The sequence below is a fragment of the Vulpes lagopus genome, chromosome 7 (assembly GCF_018345385.1).
Source record: "Vulpes lagopus strain Blue_001 chromosome 7, ASM1834538v1, whole genome shotgun sequence".
Lineage (NCBI taxonomy): Eukaryota > Metazoa > Chordata > Mammalia > Carnivora > Canidae > Vulpes > Vulpes lagopus.
In genome coordinates this window covers 76934829-76960053 of record NC_054830.1, presented here as the reverse complement: position 1 = coordinate 76960053, position 25225 = coordinate 76934829, and the positions used below count along the sequence as shown (strand labels likewise).

General features: G+C 47.1%; 1 protein-coding gene across 2 annotated transcripts in view; it reads left to right on the top strand.

Moving 5' to 3' along the window:
- Nucleotides 1–352: 352 nt before the first annotated feature.
- The window catches only part of GALNT12 (polypeptide N-acetylgalactosaminyltransferase 12), a 38270-nt gene continuing 13397 nt past the window's right edge, over nucleotides 353–25225 (top strand). Inside the window, exons 1-5 of one of the 2 annotated variants that reach the window (XM_041764485.1) lie at nucleotides 353–783; nucleotides 12941–13110; nucleotides 18197–18386; nucleotides 22054–22239; nucleotides 24879–24996. In XM_041764485.1, coding sequence (XP_041620419.1) covers nucleotides 419–783; nucleotides 12941–13110; nucleotides 18197–18386; nucleotides 22054–22239; nucleotides 24879–24996 — 1029 coding nt within the window. In that variant the 5' untranslated portion in view covers nucleotides 353–418. Of the gene's footprint in view, nucleotides 784–12481; nucleotides 12601–12940; nucleotides 13111–18196; nucleotides 18387–22053; nucleotides 22240–24878; nucleotides 24997–25225 lie in introns of those variants that run through there. The other variant, XM_041764486.1, reaches the window with a different exon arrangement.

Here is a 25225-nt window from a genome sequence, read left to right as displayed (position 1 = left end):
ATCTGGGGTGTATTAGCCTCACTGTGCCTCAGTCTCCTCATCTGTAAAATGGAGTTGATAACGCTACTACTACCCCTGATAGGGTCGGAGGGGATAAGGGAGTAAACTTCGCAGCATCCTGCAGGGCGCACTCAGCGCTACTCGGCGCAGACGACGTGCCGGGCGCTGAGCTCAGGGTTTGAAGGGCCGTCACCTCCGTCCCAACGCACGCGGCCCCGCGGGGAAGGGCAAGGGCGGGTCCCAGCAAGCCCGCGGGGCCCCGGGGAGGACCGGCGCCCGCGGGGGGCGGGGAAGGGGGCGGCACGCAGGTGGGGCGGGCCGGGGGCGGGGCGGCGCCGGGCTGCGGTTCCGGGATCCGGGTCCGGGGCTGCGCCGCCGCCTCCGGGCGAGCCGAGCGCTGGCCCCAGCTGGCGGGCGCATGTGGGGGCGCGCGGCGCGGAGGCGCTGCCCGCGGGGGCTGCGGCGCGGCCGGGAGGCGCTGCTGGCGCTGCTGGCGCTGCTGGCGCTGGCCGGGCTGGGCTCCGTGCTGCGGGCGCGGCGCGGGGCCGGGGCGGCCGAGCCGGGACCCCCGCGCGCCCCGCGCCCCGGGCGGCGCGCCCCGGTCCTGCCGCGGCCGCCGGTGCCCAGCGACGCCCTGGGCGCGCGGGGCGAGGCGGTGCGGCTGCAGCTGCAGGGCGAGGAGCTGCGGCTGCAGGAGGAGAGCGTGCGGCTGCACCAGATCAACATCTACCTTAGCGACCGCATCTCGCTGCACCGCCGCCTGCCCGAGCGCTGGAACCCGCTGTGAGTGCGCGGGGCTGGCGCGGCGCGAGGCTGGGGGCGGAGCACGCGGCCCGCGGGGCCTCGGGCCTCAGTTTCTCTATGCGAAGGGGCCGGTGGAACCAGGGTCTCGGAATACCTGGGGATCGCGCGTCTGCTGAGCCTTCCTCGGAAGTGGGCGGTGGAAGGGCTCCTGTGCGGGGAGGGGGACGGGACACGAGAGTTTTTTAAAAAATGAAAATAGCAAAGTCTCAGAATTTTTTTTTAAATTATAGATCTTCGAGAGAGAGAGAGAGAGAGAGAGAGAGAGGCAGAGACACAGGCAGAGGGAGAAGCAGGCTCCACGCAGGGAGCCCGATGTGGGACTCGATCCCCGGGACTCCAGGATCACACCCTGGGCCAAAGGCAGGTGCTAAACCGCTGAGCCACCCAGGGATCCCCAAAGTCTCAGAAATTGATGGATCTTTCACTAGGTGGTCTCTTGTCTCCTTCCCCCTTGAGAAAGAAGGTCTGTCTTTCGGCCCTGAAAAAGTGGCCAGAGGCTTGGAGCTGGGCAGACAGGTCTAAGGGTGCTTCCTGGTTTTGCCGTACCCCCAGCTCTGCCAGTATGTCCCTACCTTGGTGAAACTCAGAACTCTTAGAGTTGGAGATAGGCTCCCCTTTCACTTATCTGGGTGTGCCAGGCTCTTGAATGAACCAGGAGGGGAGGGCGCTCCAGCTGGAGAGTTGAAAGGTCGCCCTGGAAGGCCAAGTCCAGGGTTCCCCCCTCACTGGGAGCTGGATTGCTGAGCTTTAGGCAGAGGAAGGCAGGGAGGAGGTGGTGGGAAAGTCTCCCTCTGGCTGAGGGCCAGCTCAGCATACTCCTGTGCACCCAGCAGGCCCCAAGCTTGTGTGGCCAGAGGCCTAATTCCTATTGGAGTTGCTGGCCCAGCAGGTTGTGCTCACTGCCTAAGAAAAGGAAGCAAGACCTCCTGTCTTTCTCTCTCCTTCCCTCGTTGGTGGGGATCTTCCAGGTCCCCTCTTGAGCCCATTCTTAAAGGCTTTGAGGAAAAGAGACCTCAGAGATTGGCGAGCACCAGGCACCTGCCGCTGCTCCCTGTTTTCTGGCATTCCGGCTTTAGAGGTGTGGCAGAGGTTTCAGGGAGGACAGGTGACTCACCTAAAGCCCCACAGGTAGGAAGTGGTGCAGCTGGCTGTGGGGGATGTGACCCTCCTGGCCCCCTTGGCACTGTGCCCATTGCAGGATTTGGGGGTGGGTGAATCCTAGGCCAGAGAAAACATGGGTACTGTCTTTAGAAGTGGCTCCCCATCCCCCCTTTGGCAGAATTGTGATGGACTTGCACTTCACTGTCCTTCCTATTTTGCGGTATCTGTTCATGTGTAGCCTGGTGCTTTGGCCTGAGGCGTTTTCACTGTTAATCTTTTTGAGTAGAACTTTGTTAGTGTTGGTGCAGTTCTCCCTACTTTCCCTGTCTGCAAAATGAGGAATGAGTAGAAATAACACAACCGAGGAGTTAATAAAACATTTAACACACCGTGCACTCAATTCTTAGCTACATTTCCTCCCTTCCCTGTTGCCAACAATGTAGTCTGGAGGTCGCTTTTTAAGAGTCATCCAGGGATCGGTGGTAAAGTTTTTCTTTTCCTGGTTCCAACTTGCTTTATTGTCCCAGGTTGAGAAACCTCTTTCAAGCACTGTGGATAACCTGCGGGGCTTATGGTATCCCGTCTCCATGGTGACACAGCTGCCCTGCGTCCTATCAGGATTTGCTTATAGATCCTGCTATTGCATTGACTCTGGGAAGTTAATCCAAACCCAGCGTGATAAGAAGTATGAATGCCTCCTGCCTTTAATTCCTGCAGCAAGGCTTGTTGGATTATTCTCGCCTAGCTGGAGAGAAAGGTGAGCTTGATCTGTGTTGGTCTCAGCCAGGCCAGGCCTTGAGCCATAACTTCAGTGTGGCCTGAAAGGTCAGGGCCTTTTACGGAGACTCACTTTTATTATAGTTCATACAAAGGTAGGCACCTAATCAGGGCCTGCGGTTTTAGCCTGAGAAACTAGAACAGCAAATATAAATTTGCGATTGGAGTGGAGGTACAGGTGGGGGAGTCCCTTGGGACTCTAACTGATAAGCCTCTGCTTAGGGATGGTTAAGATCCTTGAGTGTCACAAAGGGAAAGGCCCCGAGGGAGCATCCAGTCTAACCAGAGAGGAGAAGCCGTGCTCCCAAGGTAATTTGCAGATCTGGGGCAGAGCTGATCTAGAACCCAGATCTTTTATTCCCTCCTCCCTTTTGGGGTACAAGCAATTATTTATCTATTTTAATTATAAAAGCAATACATGTTCACTCTAGAAATGTTGGTGTATACATAGAAGCAAAATAAATAAATAAAAATTATCTATAAACCTACTGCCCCAGGAGAACTGCTGTTAACGTTTTGCCGTGTATCCTTTTAGACTTTTCCAGGTATAGGAATAGATTTTGAGGGACGCCTGGGTGGCTCAGTTGATTAAGCGTCTGCATTCGGCTTGCGTCATGATCTCAGGGTCCTGGGATCGAGCCTCACATGGGGTTTCCTGCACAGTGGGGAGTCTGCTTCTCCCTCTCCCTCTGCCCCTCTTCCCTGTTCATGCTCTCTCTCTCTCTCTCTCTCTCTCATAAATAAATAAAATCTTGGAGAAAAAGAAATAGATTTTGAAAAATATATCTATGGGTATGTGAGTGAGAATATATTCAAACGTGAGTATGTACATAGACTCACACACATTTTTAGCCTGCCTTTTACACTACAGTGGGTGAACCTGTTACCACAGGCAAGGAGTTGGGAACTACGCAGGGACTCTTGGCGTCTGCAAGCCTTGATACTGCGTCTCCTCTCTTGGACAGGCCAGACCTGTAGAGATGCTTCAGTGTCAGCTCTAATTCCTTGAAACTTGGTGTAGACTCCAGCTTTTCTGTAAGTCTGATAATGCACATGCCGGTGGATTAGAGCATAGCTTTATTTCTGTTCCTGTTATTTATTTCTGTTACAAGACTCACAAACACCATCTCCTCTGAGCCGAGCAAGGAGACAGAACTTTCCATCTGAGATGGCAGTAGGCCAAAGTGGGGAGCCAGAAAACTGGATTTGTGGCCTTGGGGAACTTTGAGAAATTTTGATGCCAGGGACCTTCCTCAGAACAATTAAATAGAAATTTCTGTAGGTAGGGCCTAGGTTGAGGTTAATGTGCACATAAGATTGCAAACTACTGTCTTAGGGTCTTCGGGGTTTTAATTACTCAGAAGATTAAGGGTGGGTGCTTTTGAGCAAGCGGGAGAATACCAGAATGTAGGCAAAATAGGGATTCAAAACAGACTGACTGCACCTGAAACTGTGATGACATTACAGTCACTTGTAAGATGTGTCATGAGTAAATAGTTGCAGATGTACCAATATTTGCAAAGGGCGTCAGTTTTTGTAGATCAGAGAAGCCTTAAGATAATCACTATAATGTCATTCTTGTTTGTATTCTGACCTATTTAGGAGATGAGAAAACTGTGGTGGAGGGACAGTGCCCTGGGCATTTCTACGGGCACGGGGATGGACATGCCATATGCGAGCATCAGACATTCTCTGCTGTAGAAGAAGAGTTTTGAGCTGCTGTTGAGGAAAGCGTGCCAACAATACATAGGTGTTCCTTGGATGCTTGCTCTGGTGTTAGCCTCATTAATGTTGTAATTGCAGATGTGCATCTGAGTTCAGGGATCAGGACTTGGGTGCTGGGATGGTGAAGAGTTTCAGAATAAGTCTAAATAGGTAATTCAGCAAAAGAAAAGTTCACCTTACTGGGGTTGGCAGGAAGGAATTGGTTAGGATTTCCGTTCTTGCAGAGAGGCAGCCTGCTTGACTGTTGTCATCACAACAGTATCTTTCGAGCAACATCACACATGGCGCAGAGGTCAGACTGATGTTTCTTTGCTTCCCCAACAAGGTTGTAAAGCACAGGCTATTTTATTAATCTTTCCCAGAGCCATCTGTGGTTGTCCGAGTAGCATCCTTTCTTTGAACCACTGCTTTCGGTCTGCAGAACCGTGTTCAGGTTTAGTTAGTATTTTCATGATACCTTTTTCCATCCTTTTACGCTCAATTCATTCTATGTCCTTATGTTTCAGGCTTGTCTCTAAATAGCATGTTGCTAGATTTAGTGTGATCATTAAAGAAAACATCCAGACTGACAATCTTTGACTTTTAACTAATTATGTCCATATGTGTATATATATATATATGTATATGTGTGTGTGTATATATATAAAATGTCTATATGTAAATGTGTATATATATATTTCTCATGCTTACAAGACACTTAAGGTTTGATTATTTTGATTATGCCATCCTATTTTATACTTTCTAAATGTTTTGCTTTTTCCTTTTTTAAAAATGCTGCCTTTTTGAGTCAATAGAAGTCTTTCTCTCCTCTTCTCATTCCACTTTTTCTTCTCTACTAATTTGGCGGTTCTGTTATTTCTCATCTTGAGTGGTAAATTTAAAAACGTATTCAACTCAGCAGGATCTAAAGTTAATCACTAACTATGGGCCTTAGGATGCTTTAACGTTGATAACCTTCCTTCCCAACTTATATGCCATTTTACTGCAGGATTTTAATTCTGTCTTGCTTTTTATTTTTATTGTTTTAAGATTTTATTTATTTATTTGAGAGAGCAAATAAGAGAGAGAGAGAGCAGAAGGGGCAGAGAGAGAGGGAGAAGCAGACTCCCTGCTAAGCAGGGAGCCTGATGTGAGGATGCGGGGCTTGAGCCCAGGACCTGAAGATCATGACCTGAGCCTGAAGGCAGGTGCTTAGTCTACTGAACCACCCAGGCACCCCTCTGTCTTGCTTTTTATTTATTTCTTTAAAGATTTTATTTATTTATTCATGAGAGAGAGAGAGAGAGAGAGAGAGAGACAGGCAAAGTGAGAAGCAGGCTCCATGCAGGGAGCCCGACATGGGACCCGATCCCGGGTCTCTGGGATCACACCCTGGGCCAAAGGCGGTGCTAAACCGCTGTGCCACTGGGGCTGCCCTGTCTTGCTTTTTAAACTAACACGTTAAAACATTTTTAAAATGCTGCATTATTTTGTTTACATTTACCTTGAGGTTATCATTGTCTCTGCCCTTCATTCCTGAATGCTGGGTGATCTTTGGATCTCAGAGAACTTTCTGGGGTTCTTTTCCTTCTTGAAACATATCATATATTCATTACTGTAGAGAAAAGCCATTGCTGTAAACTCTCAGTTTTACTTATCTGAAAATATTCTTATTTTGCTCTTGTTCTTGAAAGATAATTTTATTTGGGTATATCATTCTAGATAGGTAGTTTGGCATTTGAAGATAGTTTTTTATGGTCCCCTGACTTGCACCATTGCTGTGAGATGTTGATATTAAGTGAAATTTGCCTATCATTCTTGTTTCTTTGGCATTCTTTTGATGGCCTCTTTTATTCATTTCATCATCTTAAGCCTATTCATTTAATGCTCTTTGTCTCATAACTCTAATATCTAGATTTGTATCTTCATATTTTCCTGGACTCTGATGACTTTTTCTTTTTCTGTAAGCTGAGCCATCCATTTAATTCTTTTTTTTTCCAGTATCTTATCAAGAATTTTCCAACAGGGTTTCCTAAGCATTGTACTCTTCCATATTGCCAGAAGTGAAAGTCCTACATTCACTTAAACAAAACAAAACAAAACAAAAAACAAACAAACAAAAAAACCCTCTATTTCTCTATTAGCTGTAGTTCTTTTGGTTGAAAGCGACTGAAAGCCCAATGCAAACTGACCTGAATATAAAAGAAAATATATTGACTTCTGTAACAGAAAAGTGTGGGATAAGGACAAACTTTGGATTATTCTGGGCCCTGGATTCAGGGACCCACCTGATGTCGTCAGGAAAATGTTCCTTGGTCAGGCCTGGGGAGCATGTAACCTTCCTAGGGGTGTGTATTCACACACATTCATCTGTGTGTGTGCATGCACTTGTGTGTAGCCTTGCACAGACCACGCAAACTGAGAGTCTGGGAGACATGGTTCCTGAAAGAGAAAATGCAGTAACATGAAGAAAGGATATGAGAGAGAGCAAAACAAAGGGAGAGGCACGCAGAGAGAGAGGGAGGGAGAAGGAGGTTTCCAGGTGAGCAGGGAGTCCAGCGTGGGACTCGATCCCAGGACTCCAGGACCATGACACGAACTGAAGGCAGATGCCCAACAGACTGAGCCACCTAGGTGCCCCAGGTTTTCTTTTCTTTTTTTTTTTTTTTAAAGACATTTATGTGATAACATGAATATAAACATAAAAGAAAATGAGGAGGCATTTACTGCATCCATTCATTCACATCCTTATAATAGACCTGTATTGTGTTAATGGAGATTATGATATTCTCCACCCAAGAGGGTTGTTGTGGAGGGAAAGTGGAATAACACATAAGTGCTTAGCACACTGCCCATGATGTGGTCAGCACTCAATAAATATTATTATTACCAGTACAATACAAAGCATGTGGAAAATATAGCAAAAACCGCAGTTCAGCCACTGCCCTTACAAAACACATGGATTATACCAGAAAGTTAAGGAAAGGATGGCTCACTATGATTTAGCAGTGAATTTGGCTCTGAGCTTCCACTAGGCAAAAGTGGAACCCTGAGTGATGGATGCATAGCTGTTCTTATTTAATTAGAGGATGCACCGCTTTTTATCAGCCAGGAGAAGGATGCCATATAATTATTTTATATTCTGTCAAAGCACCTAAGATAGGGATAGGCACATCAGAGTTATTAAATAATTTTTTTGGTTAACTGATCTAAATGAAAAGTTGGGTCACTGAATCAAAGACTTAGTTAATTCACAGTTCTAGAAGGTCAGACTTGTACATTTGTAAAAGCCTTTCAATTTGTTTTGATCATGCAATGAAAGTGAATTGCATATTCTTTTTCAGCAGCGTTTATTTTGCAATTTGAACTTTTGGGAATTTGCTTTAAAAAAAAAAAAAAAGGAAAAGGGGGGAAAGTATTTTTCCTGGAAACAAACTTAGACATTCCAGAAGGATATATTGAACTTTGTGAAGGAGAATGCCTTTAAGGTACGTTTAAAGAAAGAAGGAGAAACTCTACCAGGCCAAGAGAAAAGGAGTGGTCAGAGTGTGAAATTATCACTCAGTGAGGACATTTGCTATGGGAAGCTAAAGAAATATGATCCAATCTTTTAAAAATAATCTTTGTGATTATAAAAATGAGGCATGTTCATTGTAGAACAATCTTAAAATGCAGAAAACTGTAAAGAAGAAAGAATCCGTAATAATTCTGCTGCTCAGAGATCTCCACTGCTAACATTTTTGGCATATTTCTTCCTATTGTTTATTGTTTGCATGTGAGCACGTGAGCACGGCACACACACTGCTGTTTATAGATTTGTACCCTGCTTTTTTGATTTACCGTTACAGTGAGGCTGTTCTCCTTTACTGTCAAATAGTCTCTGAAAACGTGGTTTTGGATGGTCTTGTAGCCTTTCTTCATGCAGCTGCACTGTTTCGCATTTTCTTGTCTGATGTTCAAATTGTTTATAGCTTTTCACTGTTATAAATAATGTTACAAAGAAAGATTGTTACTGCAGGCTTCCTTAGGGGTGTCTGTAAGGAGGTCTTAGATATATTGATATGAGATTAAAGAGAAGAGGAACATTTTGAAGCTCTAAGTATGTTTTGCCAACTGGTACCCAGAACTCTTGTGATTTAAAGGGAGACAAATAGAGAGCATACCTAGACATTCGAGAACAGTGGTCATGGGCTTTGGGGTTTTGCAGAGCAGTGAAAACACATAAACAAAGATACTGAGGAGGAACAGACGTTATTTGGTCATGCAGAGCTTTTTCTGCCCTCCTACTTAATTCCCATCCTGGAAGAAATACATTTTAATACTGAACAGTAAGAATGTGATTTCGCACAATAGGACAATTGCTTAAATTGAATAAACTTCATTTTTGAAAACCTCAGTTTACTGTCCTTATTTCCCATTCATTCCTCCTTGGGCCTGTGGAGAAACTAAATTTTTGCCTTTTTTTTTTTTTTTTTAAATAAAAAAATCTTTAGGTTGCACAGAAACACATTTTTTTTTTCATGGAGTCTAAGCAACTCTATCTCAAGCTTCTAGTGGGCTCTGGCTTCTTCATGCACTCTGACTACTCGTCAGGGGCTTTTAAAATGCAGATACACTTATTTATATTTTTATACACATATATGTTTTCCATTTATTGTAACATATTTGGAGGAAGGCAGCTATTTTGGTGGAACTGAGAAAGAGTGAGATAGAACAGGGCCACTAGCCTTGACATACGTATTTTTAGAATCAGAATCAGCTTGGTGCTTGGATATACCCTTGGCAACCATAACATTTTTTTCCTTCTTATTATATTACACTTTTGATTTTGAAAAATTCAAAGCCAGAGGAAATTGAAAAATAGCATTAGAAACTACTGTACGTCCTTCGCCTAGATCCATTCATTATTTTGCTCCATTTATTTTTTTTTTCCTCTCTCTGTACTATAGTATTATACACATTTGAGAATAAATTTCAGTGCTAAGCGCCCTTTATCCTTTGTTACTTCTGCATGCGTTTTCTAGGACAGGGACATTCTCTTGTAATACCATGACGTAGTTATCGAATTCAGGACGTTTCTACAATACTGAATTTTTCCAACTGTGCCAATTTTTGGTGCAGCTTTTCCTTCCTGCTCTGTTATCTAATTGAGAATCAAGGGTGACATTTAGTTGTGTCTCTTTGGGCCTATCTCTGTCCCTTAGGACACTGGCAGTTTTTGAGTACAGGCCTATTGGTTTATAAAACGTCTCTCAGTTTGGGTTTAGCTGACAGTTTCCTTGTGATTTATTTCAGCCTATGCAGTACCATAAACTTAGTGGCCTAAAGCAACAATAAACATTTGGGATTTCACATAATCTCTGTGGGTCAGGAATTTGGGAGTGGCTTAGCTGGGTGGTTCTGGCTCTGAATCTCTCATGAGATCACAGTCAAAATGCTGCCTGGGGCTTTCATCATCTCAAGGCTTAATTGGGGCTGGAAGAGCTGCTTTCAAGAGGGCTCAATCCATGCTGGTTGGTTAGGACAGGCTGTTGGTTGGTGGCCCTCGAGACAGAAACCTCCCCCTAGGATGCTTGAGTATCCTCATTTCACTGCAGTGGAGCTGGCTTCTGACAGAATGGATGATCCATGGGAGGAAACAAAGAGGAAACTTCAGTGTCTTAGCACATGATCTTGGAAGACACATTCTGCTGCATTCTGATCCTGTGTTGTGGTTTTAAAACATATCCACACATTCTTTGCTATCTTCCCCTGCAAAGAATGGAGCCTACTTCTCCTCCCCTTGAGCTTGGGCTGGACTCCCCACTGAGGAGCACAGTGCTAAATAACTGCTTCCATGAATTGGAAGCCCATGGTGTCCAAGGACTCGGGTCCTGCTGCTGGGGATGCCCTGTCACTTCAAGACATCAGAGCTGTGATGTTCCATCCTTGGCTGGCTTTTCCTCAAGTGTCCAGAGCAAGGCCTGCAAATGCAGCAGATATATAAAGGTGGTTGAGAAGAGCCAGCCTCTTACAGAGTCTCCCAGATAAGCCTGTTCATGTACAAAAGCCATCCCAGTGACAGCAAAGCTCTCGGCAGAAGCTGTTCTGGAGTTTAGGAAGGAGGGCCTAGAGCAGGACCCTGAGAGGAAGGACAGGAGAAATTGCCCAGGTCTTGTAAGAAGGAGGGCTGGGCAGGGAGGGACGGTGTTGGGACCTATATTTAGATCCTGCCTGAGCATCCTGGAGGGAAGGTGTCTGGGCATAAGGACCTTGGGCAGGTACATACTCGCAGGAATTCTGTGAACTGCCCCAGTAATTCACCTCTCTGAGCCTAGTCTCAATAAATGCCAACATGGGAAGTGTTTTGGGGAGTTAAAGTATTACACTGCATTAATTTTAAGTCATTTTTTCATATATAAACATTTCTGAGATTTGAATGCATCTTAAAATCAACTCATTCTACTGTTAAGCAACATAGAGATTCTTTTTTTAAAAAAAGATTTTATTTATTTATTTATTCATGATAGACATAGAGAGAGGCAGAGACACAGGCAGAGGGAGAAGCAGGCTCCGTGCCAGGAGCCCGACACAGGACTCAATCCTGGGACTCCAGGATGGCGCCCAGGGCCTAAGGCAGGTGCCAAACCGCTGAGCCACCCAGGGATTCCCCACAACATAGAGATTCTTAAAAGAATGGTGTGTCTTCCAACCATTACCGTCTGAATTTTTATGAAATATTTTAGACTGGAGATATGGAAGCACTTAGGAGTCACTAGTTTTTTAAGGTGTTTCAGTTTTCTTGTGTTTTATCATGAGTCCTTATCTCTTAGAGATCTATTGAAATATTTATGGATGCTGGGCTATGCTGGGTTTTGCTTAAAACTAGTCTGGGATGGAGGGAATGGGTGGGGGCATAGATGAAGCAAGATTGACTTTGCCTTGAGAATGTCGGGCACAAGGTCCCAGGAATTTCTTAAAATATTCTCTCTACTTTTTGTATGTTTGAAAATTTTCTTAAGGAATGTTTGAAAAAGGAGAAAATAAAAGGAGAAAAACCACAAAGACATAAAATGCATACCTAAAGGTCTTTTTCTCTGCTTTTTGCAGGACCAGGCCCCTCATTTTCAGGTCTCATCCTCAATGTCACCTCCTCTAAGAGGCCCTCCCTGATTACCCATTCTGCAGGTTGTACCCTTTCCCCCTTCCCACTCCCCTCAACAGTTGCTCTGTTTTGCATCCCGCTTTTTTTCATAGCACCATCACTTTCAGAAATTACTGACATGCTTGCTTATTTGGTTATTGTCCCCTTGTATGTAAGCTCTGTGGGAGCAGGAGAGCTTTTTTTTTCTTTTTTCAGTTGAGCACATAGTAGGTAATTGGGAAATATTTGGTTACAGGTAAGGGCACAGTGGTACATCGCCTGGCCCATGGCACTTGGTCAGCAGAGTAGATTCATTCCTCATCCTACTGGATTCTGCGTCTCTTGTGACGTGCTGCCCCGCCCGTCTGTAAGGCCTTCCCTTGTGCCCAGGCAGTGTGGCCGGTCTTGGGCACGTCTGCCCATCTTGCACTGCCAGCCTACCATTCCAGCCCAGGGGCCTGCAGGTGCCCTTCTTGGGTTTCTGTGCCTGCCTGTCTCTGGCCATGTCTTGCTGATGATTTCCAGGCATGGCCCAGTTTTCTGGAATGACCCTGGGAGTTTATCATCAGCCACTGTGAGGAGAGTTCTCTGTCCAGTAGGGAAACTTCCCTGTAAGGTAACAGGAAACTCTAGGAAAGAAGGAGAAAGCTTATTGGTTCCTCTCATTGCCAGTCAAAGGCCCATCCCCTCACCCCTATCACTAGGCCACAGCTGAGTGAGGCGAGGGGTGGCACGGCTCCAGGAAGAGGGGGTAGTCAGGGTCCTCCCCGGAGCCCTTCTAGACTGTTCTAGTGTTCTAGTGGTGGCTCCAGTTTCTGTGGTCAGCACACCGCCTTTGTAAGCAGAGGTGTGGCCAGGGTGGTGCTGGGGAGCACAGTGAGACTCCAGCCAGGGCCAGAGCCCAGAGCCAGCCAGTGAGTGACACCTGCTGAGATGGAGGCGTGGCCAGGGGCCCCTCTTGCAGCCTGCAGCAGCCTGCACAGGGGCAGAAAGAGGGCAGAGAGTTTCCCAGGGAGAAGAATGAGGAAAGGGTGCTCCAGGCGGAGGGCACGGCCGAGCACAGGCCTGGCAGTTGGCAGTGGGGCTGGAAGGTGAGAGAGCTGTTGAGGAGGCAGGATTGGCAGTCTCCCTCCCTTTGGAGTCTGCTTGTCTGTTGCTCAAATCTGAAAATGGCTTTAAAGCTTAAAAACAGTGTCCCACAGTTCAAGCTTCTTGGCGTCATTTTAAAGCCTTTCTTAGAATCTGCTCGGGCTCCTAGTGGAACACGGGGGGCTCTGGAAGATGCCAGCAGATTATTTTCTACTCCCCAGGAAGAGGCCTCGCAACCGTGACCTGTGTCGCCTTCATGCCTCCATCCCCAGCACCATCCTGGGCCCGGTACACACAGTCCGCAGCGGGTTCTCAATTCCTGAAACTGTCTTGTATTTGCAGGTGCAAAGAGAAGAAATATGATTATGAGAATTTGCCCACGACTTCTGTTGTCATAGCGTTTTATAATGAAGCCTGGTCAACTCTCCTCCGGACAGTTTACAGTGTCCTTGAGACGTCCCCAGACATCCTGCTAGAAGAAGTCATCCTTGTAGATGACTACAGTGATAGAGGTAAGCCCCAGATACGGGCTCCCGAGGGGCCTGGCTTTCCATAGTAGTGTCTGGGAGGCAAAGGTGTGACTTATGGGAGGTGGTAGGGGTCCAGGAAGGGAGGGCTTCCTGTGTCCCCCTGTGCCCAGCCCCAGCCTTCGGGGAGCTCAGAGCAGGCTGAGGATGTGGGAGTGCTGATGGCTCTGCCACATGGTGCTGCAGAACACACAACACCTAGGAATAGTGTCTGACCTTATGTCTTTTGGGTTTTTTTTTTTTTTTAAGATTTTATTTACTTATTCATGAGAGACACAGAGAGGGAGACAGACACAGGCAGAGGGAGAAGCAGGCTCCTTGCAGGGAGCCTGATGTGGGACTCCATCCCGGGTCTCCAGGATCACGCCCTGGGCTGAAGGCAGCGCTAAACTGCTGAGCCACGCAGGGATCCCTGACCTTACGTCTTGAAGGCTGAGTGGTTTCTGGGCAGCAGAGGTGGAAGGAGGGTGTTCTGAGCAGAGGCACAGAATGTGGAAAGGCTCGGAGGCATGGTGTTGCTTGGATTGTGTAGGATCTGCAGGTAGTTCAGGAAAGAGCAGCTGCTTCAGGGGGGCAGGCAGAGGAGAGGGATGAAACATGAGAAGGGTATAGGCAGCATTAGACATGAGGCCCAACTGGGACTTTGTCCTGGGGCAGGAAGAGCAAAGGTAGGATTTTTTTTTTTTCCCCAAAGGTAGGATTTTAAACAGGAGAGCAGTTTTGCCCTTTGAGGGATCCCTCTGGGCCAGAGATACCTGTGGGAAAATGGTGTATAGGGAAGCTCTTTGGGGAGGCCAGGTCCTGTAGAGGTGGCCCAGGTGACAGGTGGAGGCTTGGAGTCAGGTGCAGGTAGAGGGAAGGGGTAGGGAGGGGAGGAGGGACATTTGAGACATGACATCTAGAGGACCTGCAGGCTCCTGGCTTAGGTCTCCGGATGAGTGCTGGTGCTATCCCAGAGTTGGAAAAGCCACCCAGGGCAGGAGTGACAGGTCTGGGAGAGGAAAGGGGGCATTTGGCTTTAGATGTGTCAAGTTTGAGATGAGATCCAAAAGGGGCAGCGCAGGGGTACTTGGTGGCTCAGTCAGTTGGGCATCTTACTCTTGATTTTGGCTCAGGTCATGATCTCAGGGCCCTGAGATCAAGTCCCACATCAGTCTCCATGCTTAGCAAGGAGTCTGCTTGAGATTTTCTCTCTCCCTCTCCCTCTCCCCTTCACCTAGCTCTCTTTCCCTCTCTTTCTTTCTCAATTCTTAAGAAAGAAAGAAAGAAAGAAAGAAAGAAAGAAAGAAAGAAAGGAAAGAAAGAAAGACAGTCCAGACAGGAGAACTGAAGCCAGGGAGAGATATTCCATTGAGAGAGTGGCCAACATCCCTATAGGCCCGACCAGTGTGACCTGGGGTCCAGCAATTTACATGCAGTCCAGGGCTGGCCCTTATTTATTCACTGAATGTTTTTTGAGTTTCTGCTGTGTGCCAGGTACTGTTCTAGGCACTGGGGATTCTGTGGGAAACACAAATCCCCGCTCTCATAAAATTCACATTCTGGTGAGTGGAGATGTGGATGGAGATGGTCAATGAACATGTAAAGAATAATATAATACAACACAATATAAAATAGCATAGCATAATGCAATGACATAGCAAATGTAATATAGCAAGGTGGAAAGTGCTATGAAACAGAAGTGGGAGACTACGTGGAGCTTGGGGACAGGTCCTCCTCTAGCTGGTGGGGGGCAGGAAGCCTCCCTGAGGAGGTGGTTTTAAGCCAATAGCTAGGATGTAGAGAAGGAGGCAAACTGGTAGCAGGTGCAGGAAGAAGCGAGGGTGAACAGGTATTCTTCGGGCCGACCGTCAGTGGGGAGGTGACATGGGAACAGGTTGCACAGGTGGGTCAGGCCAGTAGGGCCTTGGAGGCCAGGATAAGGGGTGTAGGCTTCAATATAATAAACCTCATGGGAATTATCTGAGGGCTGTTGGAGGAAACGGGAAGGTCACTCAGTCACCCATGACTCAACACCCCATGGGTGGGGTGTTGGGGTTGCTGCTATCATGCCACATGCCATGTGACTAGCCGAAGTGAGGGCACCTAAGCTCAACTGAGGAGAAATGTCAAGGCCGCAGCAACAGGGAGAGCCAAATCACCATCCCTGGGCAGCTACTGCTTCATGGGCTTCTGCTGCTTCAGGCTCTGGGCCTGGTCTGTCTGACTTCAAAGCCAGGAGGATGTGTCCTAATTGGTGGGTGTGTTTGGGTGTTCTCACAGAAAGTCAAAATAACAGTAATCTACACGGGATAAAAATTGGTGTCTCTCACATCACACCTCTTGCATAACAGTCTTAGGGCCGGTGTGGCGGGCTCCACAGTGTTAAGGGCCCAGCTCCTTCTGCCCCGTAGCTGCACATTCTCGAGAATGTGGTGCTGCCTTGGTCTGCATGCCCCAGGCTGGTTCTTCCCCTCCTGCTCACTCCTGGTAGTAGTAGGGTTTCAAGGAGCTGGGGAGCCAGACCGGGAAGTTGCCCTCATATCCCACTTAGCAGAACGGGGACACTTGACCAAACCTCGCTGCAAGGGAGGCTGGGAACTGTAGCCTATATGATGGGTAGCTGTGTGTACCCACAGGGAGAGTGGGTGTTTGGGGACAGCTGGCATTCTCTAGGACACCGTGTAAGCCAGACCCGAGCTTGAGGCTGAGTGAAGCCTACTGAGTGAAGTTCTGGGTCAGGGCATCTGGGCTGGAGGTGAGCTTTACTGTGAACCTATCATGACACCTGGGACAAGTCACTTGTCTTTTCTGAGCCTCAGTTTCTCATCTGTGAATGGGTTTATCCATACTTATGTCAAAGAGCGACAAGGAATAAATGAGATCTTATGCCGGACAGAACCCCATGTCCACTGGCACGTAGTAGGTACTCATCTATTTCCTTTGCTCCTTTGCTCCCTTGCTCCCAGGGATTTTTTTTTTTTAAAGATTTTGTTTATTTATTCATGAAAGACACAGAGAGAGAGAGAGAGAGAGAGAGAGAGAGAGAGAGGCAGAGACACAGGCAGAGGGAGAAGCAGGCTCCATGCAGGGAGCCCGACGTGGGACTCAATCCTGGGTCTCCAGGATCACGCCCTGGGCTGAACACGACGCTAAACCGCTGAGCCACCCAGGCTGCCCCCAGGGCTGTTTTAAATCTGCGTTGGCACTGGTTCTGGATCATAGTGCACAAGGAGCCCAGCTCCAGTGCTTTGTGGCTACACAGTCTTGAGCGAGTCCAGCGTCAACCTTGACCTCGGCCCCCATAAAATGGGGTAACAGTTCCTACCTTGTAGGGTTATTGTGAGGATTGAGATGAAGGCTGATCATGTGCTGGCTCAGTGCCTGGAGTATTGCTAGCATTTGTTAAATGGTAACTTATTCTTTTATGAAATATTAAAAACCTGTAGAGTGCCAAAAACATTTCAGAAATGTATTCGTTTAGAAGCAAGGATCAGATTAATTATTTTATCCTCGTGGGACTGAATAGCACCTCAACAGACAGGGCTATGGTTTGAAGCCCTTCCGGCACAGCTCTGTTCTCTCGTGGATGTCAGTGTAAGGCCCTGTGGGGCCGAGGCTTCCCTCTTCATAGTGGTGGCTTGTAGCGTGGGCCACATATCCCCCCACAGCCTGTAATGAGATCAGAGCCCTGATCTGCCCCTCCTCCCTGCCACCCTCTGTGTGTCAGTCTGAGCAGGGTTGAACCAGTGTCAGCCCCTCCCAGGGTTTGGGGAGACATTTCAGACAGACATAAATTTGATGCTGAGCAAATCCAAATCCATAAAGAACGGCTACCCATGCATTTTCTTTTTCTCTTTCTTTCCTTTCCTTTTTTTTTTTTTTTTGCACCTGCATTTTCTTGGGTGTTTACTGGGCACTGCCACTAATTAGCTTTCCTTGGGAAGTCAGCTCCCTTATTCCTGCTGTCAGCTTACTTGCAGTTATATTTAGGATTGAAAAAAAAAATCAACCAATGAATGCTCTTTTTTTTTTTTTTTTGAGTGCCAAGAATATTTAGGGAAACATTTTTACAAACTATGAAGCAACCTAGAACAGTTCATAAAATTTTCCTTTTTGCTGATGATTGAGGACTTCAGACAAAGCCCACATTGACCTAGAGAGATTGTCTCATTTTTAGGTTGCCTGATTATTTCCCACCCACCTCCATGTGACCCACAGAGGGGTGTGAATCAGGGCCTCCAGTCCCAGATCGTGTGTGGAGTTGCAAGTCTGGGGGCCAGCCCTTGCTGTGGGCATGACTTTTCAACTTTTAAAGCCTCATTTCCTCTTCCGCAAAATGTGATGAGCACATCCTCCTGACAAGTTTTGGATTTGTTTCACAAGGATAAGAGATTGTACAAGGAAGCTCTGGGAGGCAGTGTTAACTGTTGGATTCAAACCAGGGCCACCAGGTTAAAATCCTGGCTCCTTAGCTCACTTGTTCTGAGATCTTGACATATCACCTAGCCTCTCTGGTTCTCATCTATAAATGGGGATAATTGTTGTATTTACCTTATGGGATAGTTTTAAGACTCATGTGACTTATAGGTAAATCCCCTAAACAGTAATTAGGCACGGGAGGTTATTATTTGTTAACATAATTCCACATAATTTAAAATTTTATAGCATTTTACATAATTAATTAACGTAAATAAACCAAGTTTATAGTAGGCCAGTTTTTCTGAAACATTGTGGTTGGGCAATTTTTATGTTTTGTCTCTTTAAATGCTCACACATCAAGGTATGATGTATTTCTGAGAGAGTAACAGCTTTGTTGAGATATATCCACATACCACATGCACCCATTTCAAGCATACAATTCAGTGCATGTGTGTTCTGATGGGAAGCATTTGGTGGTTCTGGAATTCCTCTGCTCCAGCCTGCCCTGGCCTTCTTACGCTTCCCGCCCCGGTTCTGGGTGAGGTCAGGACATCCCAGGTGCAGAGCAAAGGAGGCTTATGTGTGTTCTCTTTTGGGATAGTGAGGCCCTGGCAGGACATGACTTTGGGGTGTGGGGCGGTGACCCTGCTTGTCTTACTTGCCTCCGCAGAGCATCTAAAGGAGCGCTTGGCCAATGAGCTATCTGGGCTGCCCAAGGTGCGTCTTATCCGTGCCAACAAGAGGGAGGGCCTGGTGCGAGCCCGGCTTCTGGGCGCGTCTGCGGCTAAGGGCGAGGTGCTGACCTTCCTGGACTGCCACTGTGAGTGCCACGAGGGGTGGCTCGAGCCGCTGCTGCAGAGGTGCGTGAGCATGTGGGTGTGGGCCCAACATCATGCAGAAGCGGAAGCTCCTTACGTGGGGCATTAGAGCTGCTGGGCACCTGGGGTCAGATGCTGCTTGGGCAGTCGTCTGTCACCGGGCATGATAACAGTCTGTGCCCCACAGGGCTGTGGAGGCCATTCAATGAATTAATACACATGCAGTCTTTAGAACATGCTAGCATGTAGGAGGCTAGCATGTATGAGTGTTTGCTTTTATTACTATTTACCTGTTTGCTGTGGAACACTTAGAAAGTACGATCAACCAAGAAAAAAAAAATCAATCATATAGAATCACACTGCTAAAGAATATATATTTTGGTGTATTTCTTTCAAGCAAGGCTGTCTTATCTGTTATACTCAGTGTCTACAATGCTTAGGGCCCGAGAAATGTTAACAGACCCATAAAAATGTTTTTGCATTTTTTAAATTTGTTTTTATTTTTTTAAAGATTTTATTTATTTATGAGAGATACACAGAGACAGGCAGAGACAGAGACAGAGGCAGAGGGAGAAGCAGGCTCCCTGTAAGGAGCCTGATGTGGGACTCGATCCCGGATCCCGGGATCATGACCTGAGCTGAAGGCAGACGCTCAACCGCTGAGCCACCCAGACGTCCTGCATTTTTTTTTAAAACCAGAGGAAAAAAATGAATATAATTTTTTTTTAAACCAGAGGAAAAAATAATGAATCTAGCCTGAATTGTGTTTATCCTTATACCAATATAGTCATAAAATACAGTTATATATATATATATATATATATATATATATATATATATATATATATATTTTTTTTTTTTTTTTTTTATGGAGCCATGAAAAGTCTTCAAGGACGACATACCTCCTGCTGTCCCACAGTGTCTTCCCCTGACCCCTCCAATCTGACTGTCCCCCAAAACTACTGTCACTGGGCCCCAACTTTTGTTCTCTTCATTCTTTCTCTCCCCATTCTCCTAATTGTGCATCATAGCAGTCAGGAGCCAGGCTGGCAGACTAGGAACTGCTCTGGGGGGTCTCCCTTCCCCCCCAGAGGGGACTCTGCATCTGGTTCCTCCCTATGGACCAGGCAAAGGGTCAGAGGATCTGGGTCTCTGCAGTTGGCAAACTGCCTTCCTATGGCCTCTAGCACTTTGGTTGCTAGAGTCTGTCTGGAAGAGCTGGGACCCACTTGCTTCTCTTCCTGTGTGAGACCAGGCTGTCCCCTGTTCTGCTACTTCTGCTATGTTTGGTCCTGTCCCCTATGGATGCCATAGCTGCCTCTTTCTCCTCCTCAGCTCTGATGAACTTCACTGGCAGCAAGCATCCAGGGTTCCTCAAGCCTGTGATGGAGTCTGAGGTTATTTAGAACATGGTGACAGCTAAAGAATTCCCTCTGGAATCTGGACCAGTGGATTCACCCCTCACCCCTTCCCCACCCTGCACACAGATGGCCTCCTCTAGGCTGGTCAAAGGCAGCTGATGTGCTAATGCTGCCCAGAATTCCACTCTAACCCATCCTGTGGAGGGCAGCAAGGCAGCCCTCCCCATAGACAAGTCCTTGTTCCGTATCTCTAGACAAAAGAATCCCACCTGGGGAACTTGTAAAATATACCAACTCCTGTTCTCGTAGCAGACTCTTTGGATCTGGATCTCTGGGGGTGGGCCTGGGCTTCTGGATGGTTCAGAAGCTCTCCAGGGACCTAGGTATGCACCGGAGTTGGCACACTGGCCACTCAGATGGTCCAATAGGAACAGTACCCCATTATTCCAGGGGGTTTTGAAAATAGAAGGTGTACTTTAGTTCTCAAGTCAGGTAAGTAGTGCTCCTGGCATTTTGCACACCTCGTCCTGGGGATGCCAGACATCTCATGCCAGGCAGCTTAGCCCCACACAGCAGAGCATGGTTCTGCCCCAGGTGCTAGTAGTACACCTGCCCCTGCCCCCCATCTGTGGGATGTGCTGTTACAGGGTCTGCTTGTTGTGTGACCAGGACCCAGGGGCCTTTACTCCAATGCTGGCACCTCCTAATTTTCTATAAAAATTAGGCTCCCCGTGCCTCCAGCCAGTTTGATTGCGAGTCACGAGTTCTTTCTCTGCCAGGGGCTAAGTAAGAAGCTTCTTTGAACCTACCCAGAGAGGTCTGCTGTTGGTCCCTTCAAACCATCTAAGAGTGGCCCCAGTTTATTTAATAACTAGGTGCTGGTGGGTGCCCACCCTACAACTTCCTCACTTTGGGGAATTCACAGGTTTTATTCATATAATCTATCTCGAACAGTGAAATTTCACCTAATATTGTAATTCTCACCCAAATTTGGTATTCACATTCCCCCACCCTGACTTCCTGATATTCTTCTTCTTTTTTTTAAAAAAAGACTTTATTTATTTATGAGAGAGAGAGAGAGAGAGAGAGAGAGAGAGAGGCAGAGACACAGGCAGAGGGAGAAGCAGGCTCCAAGCAGGGAGCCTGATGTGGGACTCGATCCCGGGTCTCCAGGATCACTCCCTGAGCTGAAGGCAGCGCTAAACTGCTGAGCCACCGGGACTGCCCTATTCTTTTTAAAAAAAAAAATTTTTTTTTTAAATTTAAATTCAATTAACCTTCAGCGTATTATTCCTTTCAGAGGTGGAGGTTAGTGACTCGTCAGTTCTAGTATTATTCTAAGGACACTCACAGCTCAAGTCTGGTTCATCCTTGTTTCTTCACAGCATTGCCCTGTGTGACTTAGGATTTTTAGGTCTCAAATTCCACCTAAAAGCTCCCAAAATGTAACCCAGAAAAATCCAGCGTTTGGACATGGCCCAGTCTCAGTGCATCTTTCCTGGTGTGCTATCAGATACAAAAAACTGATACGACAGCCTGCTGAAGGGTGCCCGGGTCTGTAATCATGATTGTGGAGAAGAGATGAAGCAGACACACGCAGGTTGATAACTGCAGTGGAAAGTGAGAGGACCAGGTTTTTTGCTATAATATCTCACAATAATAAGAATTAAAAGAAGAACAATAGTACCAGGTGCTCTGCGAGCCATCTTCTACAGATGTTCCCTCAGAGAGTCCTCCCATGAACCCTCTGAGTAGGTATTATTGTGCCAGCGTTAGCCACACACAAAACAGGCTCTGAGAGGTTAGGTGACTTGGCTAATGTCACACAGCAGATAAGGGGCAGGACTCAAATTTTTATTCCAACTGCAAAGCTGATCCTTTGGTCTGGGTACATCTCTGTTTTTTAAGGGGGTAATTATTTCTTGACATGAAGATGTTTCATTGTGATTAAATGAAGAAACCTCTTGCAATCTTTAGAAACTGAAAATCGATCATCTGTTGTAAAAGTGATCTTTGATTTTCACATGTCTCGACTTTCATTGAGGGATTCAAGTTTATCCAGAATATCCGTAGATGGAATAAGAATATTAAAACTGTGGGACCTTTCATATTCAGGCCAGAATCCCTGCTTCCTCGGCCTCCCCTGTCACCTGAGCATCCCCTACGGTAACCACCTGCCAGGGCCTGCCATGGCTACAGAGACCCATAGGAAGAGGCACAAGGCTTTGTCACACAGGTGCTCCTCCTTCCAAGTGAAAGGATGAGGAGAGTTCATCCCCAAATTCCCTTCTCGTCCTCTTGCCACCCATCCACATGGCGAGGCACATGGGGCGTCCTGGTGTTTGCAGGATCCACGAAGAAGAGTCGGCTGTGGTGTGCCCTGTAATCGATGTGATTGACTGGAACACGTTTGAGTACCTGGGCAACCCCAGGGAGCCTCAGATCGGCGGCTTCGACTGGAGGCTGGTGTTCACGTGGCACGTGGTCCCTGAGAGGGAGAGGATGCGCATGCGGTCCCCCATTGATGTCATCAGGTTAGGGGGTGACTTGCAGGCTGCTCGCTCTGTGAGCATGCCTTGTTGTATCTGGCTGCCGTGTTGGGGAGGGCTCTTGGGAGGGCTGGTTTGCTGTTGCTCTCCCATTTTCTCCAGAGCATTTATTTATTTTTATTAAAAATCTTAGCTACACACATGGATTGTATTTTGGTATATTTCATTTATTAACTTATTTTAAAAACTGTGGTGAAATCTCCCACTTTAGCCATTTTGAAGTGTTTAAATTCAGTGACATCAAGCACATTCACAGTATCGTGTAACCATCACCTCTGCATTCTTCCAGAACTTTTTTCATCATCCTATCAAGCAATGACTCCCATGTCTCTCCTTCTCCAACCCCTGGTAACTTCTGCTCTACGTTCTGTTTCTATGAATTTCCCTAGTCTAGATAGATCATATAAGTGGAATCACACAATACTTGTCCTTTTGTGTCTGGCTCCTTTTACTTAACATAATGTTTTCAAGATTCTTCTACAATTCCATTCCTTTTTATGGCTGAATATATATCCATGTTTGGTTATCCATTCACCTGCTGATAGACACGTGGATTGTTTCTACCATTTGGTTATTATATGCTGCTGTGAATATTAGGATACTGTTATCTGTTTGAGTCCCTGTTATCAGTTTTTTGGGGGTGTATGCATAGGAGCATAATTGGTGGGTCCTATGGTAATTTCATGCTTAACATTTTGAAGACACACTTTCAGGTCCTTTTTCAACTGGCAGAGATGGCCCTGGGGGTGAATGGGCCACCTATGGCCAGTGGGTAAACCTGAGTCTGAGTAAAGTGGGCTCAAAGAGGGATCAGTTGCTCTCATTCTTTGAGGTGTTAGAAGTTAATAATATGGCTTCTTCCTCCCCTTCCAAGTTCAGGATCAAATGGGAGGCAGATACAGGAGTCAGGCAGATGGAGGTCAGACATCAGCTATATTGCTGGTGTATTGATTTGGAAACGGTGTCTTCAGTCTGCACTCATGTTTGGCAGATGGGCTTCTGAATCTGCCACCTGAGTTCTGACCTTGAGATGACCCACTGGTGGCTAGAGGGAAATGCCTGTGGAGACATTGGTTGAGAGATGGGAGAAGAGAGATGAATGGGGCCAAGGCATGTCCAGTCTGGAAGGCCAAGGACAGGGCTTGGGACTTTACCCTGAGAGGGTAGAGCCATTGAAGGGATTGGGGCTGGGAAATGACCATTGCCTGTTGCAGTCTTTAAAGGTCGCTGGATGCCATGTGATGAGGGGCCTGCAGGGGTGGGGCAGCGGGCAGGGACATCATTAGGAGGTGTTGTAGTCTTCTAGCCAGGAAGGATGGTGCAGGAGAAGATGGAGGGAAAGTGGGGACTCCAGAAATGCTGCTGTGGAAAAAGAGAGAGACCGAATGAGAATGGGGAAGGGAGAGATTGAATGATGCCTAGGCTTCTGTAAGAGTCCTGAGGGCGATCCTCCCCAACATTTCACCGAACAGATTTGTAAACTGAGGCTCAGAGTAGGAAGGATCCTATCCAGGGTCACATATTCAGCTTGGGAGGCTGACACGAACTCTCGTGATTCCCCCCCATACACACATATGTGCTCAGGGATGTTATGGCCAGCTGCCCTTCCCTTCCTGTAATATCCCTGGGCCTCAGTTTCCTCACCTGTGAAATAGGTACAGGCATATCCACCCTGCCTACTTCTAGAATTTTAGGGTGAACACTCATGGAAGTGCTTTGTAGTCTAGAGCCTTCCCTTCCACAAGGAGTCTTGCTGCCCTTTTCTCATTGGCCCAGAGCTTGGAGCACAGGCTAAGCCAATACATTGCCAAGGCCCAGAAGTGCTCCTGGAAGATCTTACAATTTTTAAACAGTTAGGCTCTTGATATGTGGTTCTCCATTTCTGAATGCATCCTTTTGAGTCTGCATCTCTGGGTGTGTTGACCTTTCCAGCTTTCTGCTGTGGTAGGACGGAAGCCTTGGGCCCTTTCTGGAGCCAGTACTCGTTCTACAGGAACCTCATGGGGAGAAAACAGAAGCAGAAGAAGCAGGCCAAAGCTGGCCACCTGGGGTGCAGGAGAGGCCACTCATGCAGGAGAGGCCCGGGCCTTGGGGGAGATTTAAGATGATGGCGTTGCCTTAGGTGCTTTCAGCAGCCCTAAGGGCGTCTGTGTTTGCGTTGTGGTTGCATGGCCAAGGCCACCGCAGCCCAGCACTAGCCATCATCTTGGGGAACACATCTCTCTTCTTGACTCTCCTTGTTGTCTATGCTTCTAGAAGTATGAGATTTTCTCTCACCCTCAAGCCTTTGCTCATGCTCGTGTCTTTTTGGAGAACCATCCCATTCCCCTTCTCTGCCAACTCCCCTTATTCTTCAGGCCGAACCCTCCCTCACCTGCCGCATGACTTCTCATGTGTGTGCAAGGACCCCAGCTTGAGATGAGTCATCTCATGCACAGTATGTGTGGAGATGTCCGTGAGCTTCCCCAGGGCAGGGACTGTGGGGACACATCTATGCCTCCAGGCCCCGCATAGCCCCTGGCCCAGGGCAGGAACACAGGCTGTGCCTGGAGATGGGTGGGCAGGAGTTCAACTGTGATGAGTTCCGGGGCTCACGTTGCAATCTGGTTATCACACTCTTCTAGGTCTCCAACGATGGCTGGAGGGCTGTTTGCTGTGAGTAAGAAATATTTTGAATATCTGGGGTCTTATGATACAGGAATGGAAGTTTGGGGCGGAGAAAACCTGGAATTCTCTTTTAGGGTAAGTATTCCAGTCTTTTCTTTGGTCTTATTCTTAACCTGTTCTCTCTCTCTCTCTTTCTCTTTCTCCCCCTCTCCTTCTCTCTCAGAGCACAATAGGATTTGCCAGGAGAACCTGGTAGATTTTTCCTCCATGTTGGTAGATTGTATCTAACGGTCCTGAAAGATGATAGAGTAGTGATGCACACATCCTATAAACATCCTTGTCTTCTTATTTGAACTTTCTTAAA